This window comes from Microcaecilia unicolor, chromosome 2 (genome assembly GCF_901765095.1).
Source record: "Microcaecilia unicolor chromosome 2, aMicUni1.1, whole genome shotgun sequence".
Classification (NCBI taxonomy): domain Eukaryota; kingdom Metazoa; phylum Chordata; class Amphibia; order Gymnophiona; family Siphonopidae; genus Microcaecilia; species Microcaecilia unicolor.
Genome location: NC_044032.1, coordinates 115,888,914 through 115,902,605, shown reverse-complemented (window position 1 = coordinate 115,902,605; position 13,692 = coordinate 115,888,914). Strand labels below are relative to the sequence as shown.

The 13,692-nt window shown below is 41.5% G+C and overlaps 1 protein-coding gene across 1 annotated transcript in view; it reads right to left on the bottom strand.

Annotated features, from left to right (window-relative positions):
• Nucleotides 1-13,692, bottom strand: part of LOC115463051 (arylsulfatase B-like) — a 240,963-nt gene that overhangs the window by 172,087 nt on the left and 55,184 nt on the right. The window contains exon 3 of the mRNA XM_030193237.1: nucleotides 5,422-5,612. Coding sequence (XP_030049097.1) covers nucleotides 5,422-5,612 — 191 coding nt within the window. The remainder of the gene's footprint in view (nucleotides 1-5,421; nucleotides 5,613-13,692) is intronic.

Sequence of the window (13,692 nt, the reverse complement as noted above, 5' to 3'; positions counted from 1 at the left end):
AAAGCCCACCTTTTTGATGCTGCTTTTAACTCCTATCCCTTATTCACTTGTTCAGAACCCTTATTTCATCATCCTCACCTTAATATTCCCTTATCTCTTGTTTGTCCTGTTTGTCTGTCCTAATTAGATTGTAAGCTCTGTCGAGCAGGGACTGTCTCTTCATGTTCAAGTGTACAGCACTGCGTACGTCTAGTAGCACTATAGAAATGATAAGTAGTAGTAGTAGATTCTCAGAGTTGTAACTCGCCCAAGCGGAACACTCCCCACAGGTGAAAAACTGTTCCTAAGGGTGGATAAGTTTCTCGATCACTGAAAGTCTCCAAATGAAATATGATGGATTCTACTACATGAGAGCGGTTTGCTTGCCAAAAGATTTGGACAGAGATGACTGACGCCGAATGAAGTTGTTGCTGTCGGGTGTAGTGCACACACCCGCAGCATTGAGATAAGTGTGCCTTTATTTAACAATAAGTAATGATTTAAATCAGCAAGCTCTTTTTTGTACATTTTTAGAAAATAATTTTTTTTAAAAACAGGGTTTAAGATATAGAACAGGGCATAGTAGTATGTTAAAATGGTATATTACATCAGTATACTATTTATAATACTTTGGATACACTATTTCCTGGTTTAGCGCAAAAATGTGTCATCAAATGTACTTTTCATAGCATGTTTATGGATCAGATATTAGTAGAGCATGCCCTATGATTTACAAAGTTATAAAGTTATGATTAGAAGTGTATGAGCGATAGTATGTTTATGTGAAACAATTAGAGTGAGTGCTTTTTGTTTTTTGAGGATATGGATAGGAGAAATTCTTCTTTTTTCATTTGTGATTATTTTGTCACATTTGGATTGGGAGCACAGGTTTTGCTCACATTTCATTTGGAGATTTTCAATGATCGAGAAACTTATCCACCCTTTGGGTAGTGTTCCGCTTGGGTGAGTTACAACTCTGACAATCTCTCCTTCACACTAAATTATTACTTTTATATTATCATTTATTCTTCTTATTTACAAGATCTCTCTACCCATATACCTCTTTGTTTTAATTACCCTGGTTTGTGACAATCTCTTTAGCACTTAGGCATCTTTCAATAAAACAGGCAGCCTTTTATAAAATTATCCTTGACAAGGGCATTTTCCAAAAATACTTTACTGGTTAAATGGGCTATTGGAAAACTGTCCAACATCTCTGATGGGAAAAGTATGCACTGATGCATCTGTGAATTTATGTGGCTGTTAGGAACTATTTTGACTATGGCTACTCTTGGCTGCCTCCTAGAAGCTGTCACTCTAGGTGACTACCTAGTCTACCCGACAGTTAAGCCAGCCCCGCTGGCATGGCATCCAGCACTGTGTTCCTGTAATTAAGATTATTTTCCCTTATGTGCATCACTTTGTACTTGTCCACAGTACATTTAATTTGCGATTCAGATACCCACTTTCCTACTATAATAAGCTTCTCCTGCTATTCCTCACAATGCTCTACTGTTCTAACAAATTTGATCACCTCCTTATTGCCCCTTTCTCCAGATCATTATCAGTAAGTATAACACTTGTCCAAGTATAACTCGGTGGTAACCCCCTGCACTGGGGGTGGAACTACCGCTTAGTAAAAGGGCCCTAAAATTTACATAGCAACCTATGGAACTTTGTAAATCTTAAGTGCTTTGAAAATGAGCCCCTAGGAGAATAAAAGAATATCAACAGTACAAATCCTTTAATCAATGTTCAGTGCATGAAGCCTTTCACAGAAAGGAACCATATAAATACTTAACAACATAACAGAAAGTGTTGAATTTTGTGGGACCCATGACACTACTGAGTACCAATCTGATACGTCATTGTTCACACTGACAGCAAAATAAGATACAAACCACTCTAAAACCTGCTCCCTATTCCTACTTCAGCAAGCCATCGCAACAGGTTTCAAGAGTAAACTGTAGCAAAAGCTGCATCAAATCAACAAATAAAAGCAAATAAGCAGATTTAGAGCTCTTTAAGCCAGTGATTTCCAAACCTGTCCTGTCAGTCAGGTTTTCAGGATATCCACACTGAATATTCATAAGATCAATTTGCATACCCTGCCTCCTTGGTATGCAAATTTATCTCATGCATATTCATTGTGGCTATCCTGAAAACCTGACTGGCTGGGGTTTGGGAACCCCTACTTCAAGCCATATAAAATAGTATCAATTTTCAGGAACACATGACTTCCAAAATTCATGTTGATGCTTAATCAGAACAAAATTTGTCTCAATAAACTCATCCAAATGATGTTGAACCACATTCAATCAGTTTACTAAAGAAGAACAAATTGGAGATAGGACAACAGTTTTCACACACAGAAACAGGGATAGTTGTTTTAGTTACTCTGAACCTCCACCAAAGAAGATTTCTGGTGTTTGAATAGGACCTCAACATTCTTCCCTGTAAAGACCGAGGCAAATAATTTGTTTCATTTATCTACTATTAACATATCCTCCATTTATCCGATGGTCATCTTGTGAACTGACTCTTTCATGGACTTTTTCTTTGAATGCACTTAAAGCTTTTCGTTTTAGTTTTTGCCTCTAGGGCAAGCTTCTTTTCAAGTTCTCTCTTGGCCTGACATTACTTTTTTACATCCAACTTGTCAGTGTGTTTATACTGATCCCTAATTTTTTGGGGTCTGAATGACAGTTTTTGAAAGATTTCCTTTTGGCTTGAACTGACTCTTTCAGTTCCCCATTAACCCATGTGACCTTCTTAATGCAGGGAATATATTTTGTCTGGGTTTCGTAAATGGTATGTTTCAAAAATGTTCATATCTCATACAAAACTTTTAATCCTGACAACCACTCCTTTTAGGGTTTTTTTGTTTTGCTTGTTTGTTTTTTACCAATATCCTCAACTTATCACAGGCTCCCTTTCTAAAATCCAATTCTACAGCAGGTAGTCTTTTTTCTTCATGACTTTCTTACAGTGATTATGACAAGGTTGATTGTATTATGACCATTCTTACCAAGCAGTCCTACCACTGTTTCTCTTCATACCAGGCCTTGTGTGCCAGGAAGGACTAGATCTAAAGTAGTTCGTCTCTTAGTTCCAGGACCAGCTACTTCAGAAGCAGTCACTTACCACCCTAACATCTTCTGATGAGATTTTAATCAATCAATACTGGTGTAACTGAAATCTCTCATTATTATTGTTTTACCATATAAGTTAGCCTTCCTGAAAACTGTTAGCATTTCACTGTCTGTCTCTTTATCCTGACTAGATGGTCAGTAGCATATCCTCACCACAATACTCTTCTCTGTCACACATGGAATTTCTATCCATAAAGGTTTCACATTGCATTTTGGTTCCTGTACGACTTTTACTCTAGGGCAGGTGGGAGTTGGAGGGGAGGGTAGAAATCAAACACAAAGACTTTAATGTAAGCTCCCCTTTACCTTTGTAAACAAACAAACAAACAAACAAACACATAATATTTTAAAGGAAATACATGGGGACACGTTCTGCTTGATATTCAGCATTATTTAACCGGTCAGGAACTGCTCCTGGCCGGTTAAATAGCCTTAAGCCAGTTAAATGCTAATATTTGGTGCAAGATAGCAGGCTATCTTGGCTGAATATTAGCACTTAGTGGCTAGCCCATTCACTAGCTATGTCATGCGACACAGTCGGTTAGCACCAATATTCATTGGCTGACTGGCTAAGTTTAGTGACCAAACAGACCCACATAAATAGCAGGTCTATCTTTGGCTGCTGTAATTTAGCAGGTCAGCCAATGAATATCAGCTTAACCAGCTTTCTTCATAGTGGTGAAAAAAACCTGGAAATTCAATGCCGGTCACCGGATACAAAATAGCATTGAATTTCCGGGTTCACCACCAACCATGGGAGGCAGCCCAGCTAACTTCCATGGTCTGAATATCGGCCCCATTGTAAATATATCTCTGGAGGGCATATTGAAGTTTAGCTGTTTTTTTTTTAAATGGATAACGGATGTCAGGTGATCTTGGAATTTGTTGGTTCTGTAATGTTGTACCAAGTTCAATAAAGAATAATGATTTTAAAAATGTATATTCCTCTTGATCTATTCAAGAATAGAAGATAGTCATTAAACCCCGGATTCTGTATATGCCACCCAGAATTGTGTGCCCAAGATGTGTATGCAAATGAATTAATATGCGAATTATCAATAATTGGGTGCTAATAACCAATTATTGATGTTAATTGGCATTCATTAAAATTTGCACATGAATCTGGCTGAGCACTATTCTATAAGGCTTGGCGCCTAACTCTACTAGCGTGAAACTCAAAAGGAGGCATGGCCATGGGCATGTCAGAGGCATTACAAAAAGTTGCATGTGGAATTAGAGAATATGGCTTCAGTACGCCTTACTTGGGTGCCAGTATTTACACCAGGTTTCGGCAGGCACAAATCTGGCATCTAAAGTCGGGTGCAGGAATCGGTGCTAAGCATGATTCTTTACAGGGTACGCGACCTTTATAGAATGCAATTAGTGCCGATTTTTTTTCGGCGACAAACTTTGAGAGCTATTTACTGAATCCATCCCTATATAATCTGTAAGCCACAAGGGTCCAACCAGATTTTAGGTCACTCCAACTGTCAGGATAGTTACTGGACAGAGTAGCACTGTGGGAAAGGGAACTTTTAGTGCCTCCTCTCTACTTAGCTTATATGCTTGCAGACTCACATACTGACACAAAGACAGCATGGTGCCCCTTTGAAGCTGGTACCTGGGACAATTACCCTGCTTCTCCCCCTCTTTGTGATAGCCCTACCAACTGTACTATTCCAGAGTGCCAGTATCTGCTAGCTACACTTTGTAGTTACTCCTCTCTATTCCCTATACTACGAGTTACAGTATGGAGCTCTTTACCTACTGCCATTAGAACAGACAATAGCTACCTTAGCTTCCAGAAGAGGCTAAAAACCTCTCTCTTCCCAAAGACCATTTCTTAACAATCCATTACTACTTTTGTTTCCTTGAACCATCCAATGACTACCCTACAATGTTCTTTTGTCATGTATACACTCTAAGAGTTTCTGTTTTTGCCTCACCCAGAATGTAAACCGCACTGAACCCTGGAAAGGAGATATTAGTGGTATACAGAATTGATTTGATTTACAAGAACAGGGGAACCAAATTCTGTAGTTTTATCTTTGTTCAAGATACACTGAGTATTAACCTGATCTGATTACTGAGTACTATGGATTCTACTTCAGTGTAGTCTAAATGGAAAGATGGAGAATATGCAGAACAGCATTGCCCCATAAAGCTACAAAATGTATTAGCAAACTTATTGGTAATAACAGGAAAGAACGATTAAGAATCTCATAAGGAACTCTCTTATTTTGTTAAAAGGTATAAAGTCTGTATAAATAGAAATATAAAGGAACTATACCTTTTCTGGCTGGTGTTTAGTTATTACGTCGATGGTCCTTTGAGTAAATATGTTCGTTGAGTAGATGTTATTAAAACCAGTTGCAACTTCTTCTCCATCTCGAAAATCCAGAGCACATCGTGTTACATTCAGTTTCTTAATGAAATAACATCGCTGATGGGTATAATAATCTTCAGCGCCAACAAGATAGCCTATGACCAAAAGGGAAAGGATAAGCAAGCAAATTAACAACATAAAATATGGAACTACCAGCCTCTACTAGCATGCAATGATTTACCAGTATTTGCCTTCTATTGTGGCCAATAGGCAGCCACAGCATACCTACTTAAAGTTAACAGATTAACTTTAAATGGGGATATTCAAACACATAAAGGACAATTCTATAACAGGGCACCCACATGCGTCCCTTGAGCATGTACGTGTACAGAAAACTGTCACTTTCATGATTTTTGTAGAGTGCTTCAGAGTTTGGTTCTGACTGGTTTGTACTACTGTAGCATTTGTTATGTGGGACTGCCTGCTGTACATATACACACATTGCAGGTAGTGATGAATTCGACAGTATATTTGTTGTATGGCATGTCAAAACATGATCATGTTATGCCCTACTATCAGAAATTGAATTGGTTAATCATGCAGAATAGAATCAAATTTAAACTGTTGATGATGGTTCATTATAGGGTGCATCATGATTCATCTCGTTTGTTAGACTTATTTTGGCTGAAGGGGGTGTTTCGATTGGACAACACCTGTTTGTTAACAGTTCCAGATTTTCGACTTTCATTTAGAGGATACAAGGAGGTGTATCCTCTCTATTGCAGGAGCAGCAGAGTGGAAAAATTACCTGCAACTCTCAGAACACAGAAGAGTCCAGGGGTATTTAAGAGACTGCTCAAGCAGTATTTGTTGGGACAGGTTGAATAGTGAATCACGCAGTTGACGGACAAAATATGGCGATCAGTTTATTTGTTATGTCTTTATTGATTTTATATTGTATTTGATGTGTTTTAAAATGTTTTATTATGCATGTTTGATATGTACTTCTCTGGAAAAGAGCAGTATATAAATGGAAATAAATGGAAATGTAAGTGGCTGCCAAACACCTAAGTGTGAGTGTGAGGATGTCTTCAGCTGGTGGGGCTTGGGGATCCCTGCCAGCAAAACCAACAAAGTTTGCCACTATTAAGTGGGCCTGGACCCAAACTGCATGAGCCCCTGCCCAACTGAGTCCACCCATGGTTACGCCACTAGCACCCAGGTGTTGTTATAGAATAGGTTCTCACCAAGTGGTATACAGAAGCTTAAAACAAGGTGCCCCCTTAAGGCTTTACTTACCAAGCTATGTAAAGGTTTTGCAATTACAGTACAATAAGTGCCAAAATTAATGCCTCTGTGTTAACTGTTGACAGCATTCCCATCATTTTGTCATGCAGTTCACACAAAGAAAATGTCTCTACCACACCTAGCAGATAATGCACAATGCAGTCAGCTACACCTCTAGAGATGGTGCTAACTGCTCTAAATTATCTGCCACGCTGACAGTTAACATGCAGTTCTGACCTCCATGTTAACTCTAAGGCACAGTGTCCATCCATTCCATGCCCATTCTACACCCCTTCCAATTAGCTGTTTAACATTGGAATTACCATGCAATAAATATTGGCATGTAATACTTCCCAAGTTAAACAGCTACCACAGCTTAATAAACAGGCCTTTTAATAGGTTAAGTCAGCTAAATATACCTGGTTAAAGTTAACTTAATAACAGCTATAAATCTGAGGCCAGATATTTTTACAATTAGACTTAGCTGATTAATTTTAGCTGGACAGTGCCAATATGCAGTGCCATCCAGATAAAACAATGATTGTCAACCACTGTGTTGGGACACATTGGTGTGCCATCAACAGCTGGGAAGTATGTCACCAAAAGTTTGATAGATAGCAAGCTTTTACTTTCCTTAACCATGTGTGCAGAAGGTTGAGAACCAGGCACTGGAAATCTCCATAAGTAGTCCATCTGTCCCCACTCCCAACTGGAAATGTTGCAGGCTTCTGGCCCACCCCTCCCACCACATAAGTCACACCATTGTATTGTAGCATTTTATGATGAATTTTCAGAGTTATTGATTTTGCTGAATACAAATACAGTGCACTCCATTTAAGTGCACGTTGAATAAGAGCATGCTCTGGTTAACTAAATGTCGTACTTTGGTCCCGTTTTTGGCACCATCAATTTCTACGGGGACAAACTTCGTTTTAGCGCACCACTGATAAGTGCAAGATTCGCTTATATGCATGGTTCAAGACTGCTCCTCTGCAGATAAGACTCTGCATAAGCGCGCACATGGAATATGGAAGCCGATTGGCGTGTGACAACCAACAAGATTTCAAATTTACTGCCTCTTTAACTGCCACAGGCAGAATAAGCGAAAGAATGTTTTTAGGGCGTACACCGGGGTCGTCGTTGTGGCGGAACTGTAAGACTTTAACACTGACTGAATGAATAGAAGTTCTTTAAAAATTAGAAAACAAACAAAGTCAAGCATCTATTGCTAAAGAATATGGTGTCAATCCCAGTCAAATTTCACGTCTCTTGAAGCAGAAAGACCAGCTTCTGGAAGACTGGCAAAACAATACAAATCCACAATGGAAACGAAAACGGGTGGGAAAAGCTGAGGAGGTAGAAGATGCTCTTCTTCAGTGGTTTTCTCAAGTCAGGAGCAGACAGTTTCCTATCAGTGGAGAAAGCTAACCAGGTAGCAGAAAGTCTTGGACTGACTGAATTCAAAGCCACTGTTGGATGATTGGAAAGATGGAAGGAGAGGAACAGCATAAAATTCAAGAAGCAGCATGGTGAGAAACAAGACGCTGATGACTTTTTGGTGCTGAAAATTGGGTTGTTTCAGTTCTTCCTACCATCTTGAACGAGTTTGCACCTTGTGACATTTTCAATGCTGATGAAAATGGTCTCTACTGGCGAGCAATTCCTGATGGAACACTTGCATTCAAACATGCCGAAACTACTGGAGGTAAAGCATCGAAGGACAGACTGACAATCCTCTTTGCTGCAATATGGATGGGAGTGAGAAGTTGGAACCCCTCATCACTGGAAAGAGCAAACAGCCCCGTTGCTTCAAGAAAGTTAAGCGACTTCCTGTGTCATACGAGGCTAATGCAAATTCATGGATGACTGGGGAAATTTGGAAGCAGTGGCTAAAGAAGTTAGACACTAGAATGCGAGTACAAAAGCGTCAGATTTTGCTGCTTTGTGATAATTGTGCTGCACACAGGGATGATGTCAGGCTGTCTAACATCAAGGTGGTCTTCCTGCCACCAAACACTACCTCTCTGATCCAACCTATGGACTAGGGCATAATAGCCAATTTCAAACAACATTATCGGGCTCTTGTGCTACGTCATCTGATGAGCGTTATGGAAGATCAGACTGCCAAGGATAAACGTGCAGTTGAATTGGCTCGTAATCTATCACTGTTGGATTCCCTACGTATGCAGAAAGAAGACTGGAATCATGTTACATAGGCAATCATTGTGAACTGCTACAAGGGGGCAAGCTTTGTTAAGGATGTGGAGAGGGACGAAACAGATGCAGCTGTTGCAAACTTGTCAGATGAAAAGGCTATTGACATCCCAGCCGGTGTTACTGAAGAGGAGTAACTGTTGATTACAATCTACAAACAGCTGAAGACAGCACTGATGTTGAGATATGTGCCTACATGCAGGCAACAATGGCTGATGATGGAACAGATGAAGAAATGAGCAGCAAGGCACATACTGACGAAATTCAACAATCTCTTCCTGTCACTTTTGCAAGAGCGCTGGAGAGTCTCAACACTGTGAGGGCCTATCTGGAGGTCACTGGATGTCAGTGCTATGACAGTTTTTATCGTCTGGCAAACGTAGTCTATGGAACTCACAGACCCAAGAGTGTACAGAGGACTAAAACTGATTACTTCAAGCTAGCCTAATGTCAGTTAAATGAGACTGTATACTGTACGTATAATAATAAACAGTACTGTACATATGTTTATCAGATGTCAAGCTTCTTTGGGTCACAACGGTTAAATGCACGCTCTGGTTAACTGCATGCATTTCTCTGGTCCCAGACCCTTGCACTTAAGCGGATATCACTGTATATAAAAATGTTTTCAAAGACTTTTGAATGTGATTTGCCCAGAAAGTAGATTTGGTTCCATCCTCCCCCCTTTCAGACCACTGATAGCCTGGAACAATAGAGTCAATCAGTAGGTAACAAAAACTCGCTGGGTGGATACTGGAAAGTCAATCACCACATTCTCCAATAACAGAATCTGCATATTGACAGCATTCAAAAAGACTGGGTTTAACAAAAGACAGACCATCTACCTGAAACTCCTAGACAATGACTTCTTAATCCTGTCAAGTACCTTCTGGGGTGTATACCACAGTAGATGGCAGTAGTTGGTCAGCCAGGAAAACATGTGACCAACTAAAACAACATTTTCATGTCTCCATCTCAAAATCCAGAGAGAACTAGTTTCACCTATCCATGAGTTTTGATTGGATCAATACACCCAGTGGTGTGCTGGAGCAGGCTCTCACAGGCTCTTGAGAGCCGTTTGTTAAGTTTTTAAGAATTTTGGGAGCCAGTTCTCCATGGCTACTTTAAGAAATGGATCCCAAAATGTGGGTTTGGGCCCCTCATGAATTCTCTTTTACTTTGCTGGCGAGAGAGAGCCCCCTGTTAACAATTTACCAGCACACCCCTGACCCACCTGACTTTAGCCTATAGCCCACCATGAATTATAAAAAAAACTGGAACACAGTCTCTGCCTCTCTCTTTCTCTGGATCTTGGATCTGCATTTTTTCTCTAGACTGGACCTGCTCCTATGGACTCTCCCTGAAGATCGTGATATTATATACTTGATCATAGTCTTCCTTTGGTGTTTCATGGACATAGACCATAGAAGTCTACCAGGCTCTGTCCTTATGTTCCAACTACTGGCTTGCCATCAAAGCCCACTCCAGCCTACCCGAATTCGTCTTGTCTTATGCAGTACATAGACCGTTAAAGTCTGCCCGGTAATGTCTTCACATTCCAAATTACCGGAGTTTCCGTCAAAGCTCTCTGCAGCCCATCCAAAGCCGGATCGCTATATGCGAAACTCAGACCGTACAAGCCAGCTCAGCACTGGCCATATCTGATACAGCCAGAGTTGCCATCTAAGCACCACTTGACATGCAAACACATATACAACCTTTTAAGTTTTGTTTTTCACACCATTCATTTTCTAATTAGAGATCCCCTGTGTTCATCCCACGACATCTTGAATTCTACCACAGTTCTCTTCTCCACCACCTTCCTCAGGAGAGTATTCCAGGCATCAACCACCCTCTCCGTGAAAAAGAATTTTCTGACATTAATCCTAAGTCTACCACCCCGCAACCACAATTCATGTCTTCTAGTTTTACCATTTTCCCTTCTCTGAAAAATATTTGTTTCTATATTAATACCTTTCAAGTTTTTAAAAGTCTTTATCATATCTCCCATGTCCCTCCTCTCCTCTAGGTATATTCAGGTCTTCCAGTCTCTTCTCATACGTCTTTTGACACAATCCCATATCATTTTTGTTGCCTTCCTCTGGACCGCTTCAAGTCTTCTTACATCTTTTACAAGATGCAACCTCCAAAACTGAACACAATATTCCAGGTGGGGCCTCACCAATAACTTGTACAGGGACATCAACACTTCCTTTCTTCTGTAGGTTACCCCTCTCTCTATACATCCTTCTGGCTCCAGCCACCATGATTCGTCACCTTCAGATCCTCAGATACTATCACCCGAAGGTCCCTCTCCCTGTCTGTACATATCAGCCTCTACCAGTGCTTTTTTTGTAGAAAAAAAGGTGCCGGTACTCATTATGGGCGGGGTCACCACATATGGCTCCACCCCTATGATAGCCACACCCACATTAACCACACCCCCCGATACCAGCCATGGCGCATATAAACAGACATCATTGAAAATATTACAGTACTATAGGAGAAAAAAATAACGTGATTTGCTAAGTAGTAGTAGTAGTATACCCAGTGCAAAATAAGACAGCCAATGTAAATTCTCAAATTGGACATATTACAAACACTAAAATGAAAATAAAATGATTTTTTTCTACCTTTGTTGTCTGGTGACTGTTTTTCTTTCCATATTGGTCCCAGTCTGTGATTCTGCTTTCCTTTGTTTTCGCTTAACTCTTCTGTGCCATTTGTCATTTTTGTCTCCTTTTTCTTTGCTTTCTTCAATATTTTTCAGGCTCTCTCTCTGTCCAGATTTAATTCATTCTTACTATCCATTCTTTAATTTCCTTCATCTACCTGTGGCTTTTCATCTTTTCCTCACCCTTGTTCTCCCCATGCCCCTTCCTCTTATTCTCCAGTCTTTCTCTATTCCCCTTTTTCATCCAACAGCTCTGCTTTCTCTCCCCATCCTTCCAGTGTCTCCCCTATTTCTTTCTGCATTCTTCCATCCAGCGTCTTCCCTCTTTCTTTCTGCATTCTTCCATCCAGCGTCTTCCCTCTTTCTCTCCCTATCCTTCCGTTTTCCCTCTCTCTCCCCATCCTTCCATCTGTTTTTCCCTCTCTCTCTCCCCATCCTTCCATCTGTTTTTCCCTCTCTCGCCAATCCTTCCATCTGTGTTTTTCCCTCTCTCTCCCCATCCTTCCATCTGTTTTTCCCCTCTCCCCAATCCTTCCATCTGTTTTTCTCCTCTCTCCCCAATCCTTCCATCTGTTTTTCCCTCTCTCTCCCCATCCTTCCATCTGTTTTCCCTCTCTCTCCCCAATGGCCATCTGTTTTTCTCCTCTCTCCCCAATCCTTCCATCTGTTTTTCCCTCTCTCTCCCCATCCTTCCATCTGTTTTCCCTCTCTCTCCCCAATCCTTCCCTCTGTTATTTTCCCTCTTTCTCCCCAATCCTTCCCTCTGTTGTTTTCCCTCTCCCCCAATCCTTCCCTCTGTTGTTTTCCCTCTCTCTTTCTCTCTCTCCCCAATCCTTCCCTCTGTTGGTTTCCCTCTTTCTCTTTCTCCCCAATGCTTCCCTCTCTGTTGTTTTCCCTCTTTCTCTCTCTCCTCATCCTTCCATCTGTTTTTCCCTCTCTCTCCCCATCCTTCCATCTGTTTTTCCCTCTCTCTCCCCATCCTTCCATCTGTTTTCCCCTCTCTCCTCAATCCTTCCCTCTGTTGGTTTCCCTCTTTCTCTCTCTCCCCAATCCTTCCCTCTGTTGGTTTCCCTCTTTCTCCAATCCTTCCCTCTGTTGTTTTCCCTCTTTCTCTCTCTCCCCAATCCTTCCCTCTGTTGGTTTCCCTCTTTCTCTCTCTCCCCAATCCTTCCCTCTGTTGTTTTCCCTCTTTCTCTCTCCCCCCAATCCTTCCCTCTGTTGTTTTCCCTCTTTCTCTCTCCCCAATCCTTCCCTCTGTTGGTTTCCCTCTTCCTCTCTCTCCCCAATCCTTCCCTCTGTTGGTTTCCCTCTTTCTCTCTCTCCCCCTCCCAATCCTTCCCTCTGTTGGTTTCCCTCTTTCTCTCTCTCCCCCCAATCCTTCCCTCTGTTGGTTTCCCTCTTTCTCTCCACCCCCCCCAATCCTTCCCTCTGTTGTTTTCCCTCTTTCTCTCTCGCTCCAATCCTTCCCTCTGTTGGTTTCCCTCTTTCTCTCTCTCCCCCCAATCCTTCCCTCTGTTGGTTTCCCTCTTTCTCTCTCCCCAATCCTTCCCTCTGTTGGTTTCCCTCTTTCTCTCTCCCCCCAATCTTTCCCTCTGTTGTTTTCCCTCTTTCTCTCTCTCCCCAATCCTTCCCTCTTTCTCTCTCTCCCCAATCCTTCCCTCTGTTGGTTTCCCTCTTTCTCCAATCCTTCCCTCTGTTGTTTTCCCTCTTTCTCTCTCTCCCCAATCCTTCCCTCTGTTGGTTTCCCTCTTTCTCTCTCCCCCAATCCTTCCCTCTGTTGTTTTCCCTCTTTCTCTCTCTCCCCAATCCTTCCCTCTTTCTCTCTCTCCCCAATCCTTCCCTCTGTTGGTTTCCCTCTTTTTCTCTCTCCCCAATCCTTCCCTCTGTTGGTTTCCCTCTTTCTCTCTCTCCCCAATCCTTCCCTCTGTTGTTTTCCCTCTCCCTGCCAAGTTTCCCGCGAACGGCGCGAAGTCGCGATGCACACGGCACCAGCCCCTATTTCCGGCCGCTGCTGCTTCTCCTGTTGAGCAGCAGCGGCCGCTACACAAAGAAAAAGAAGA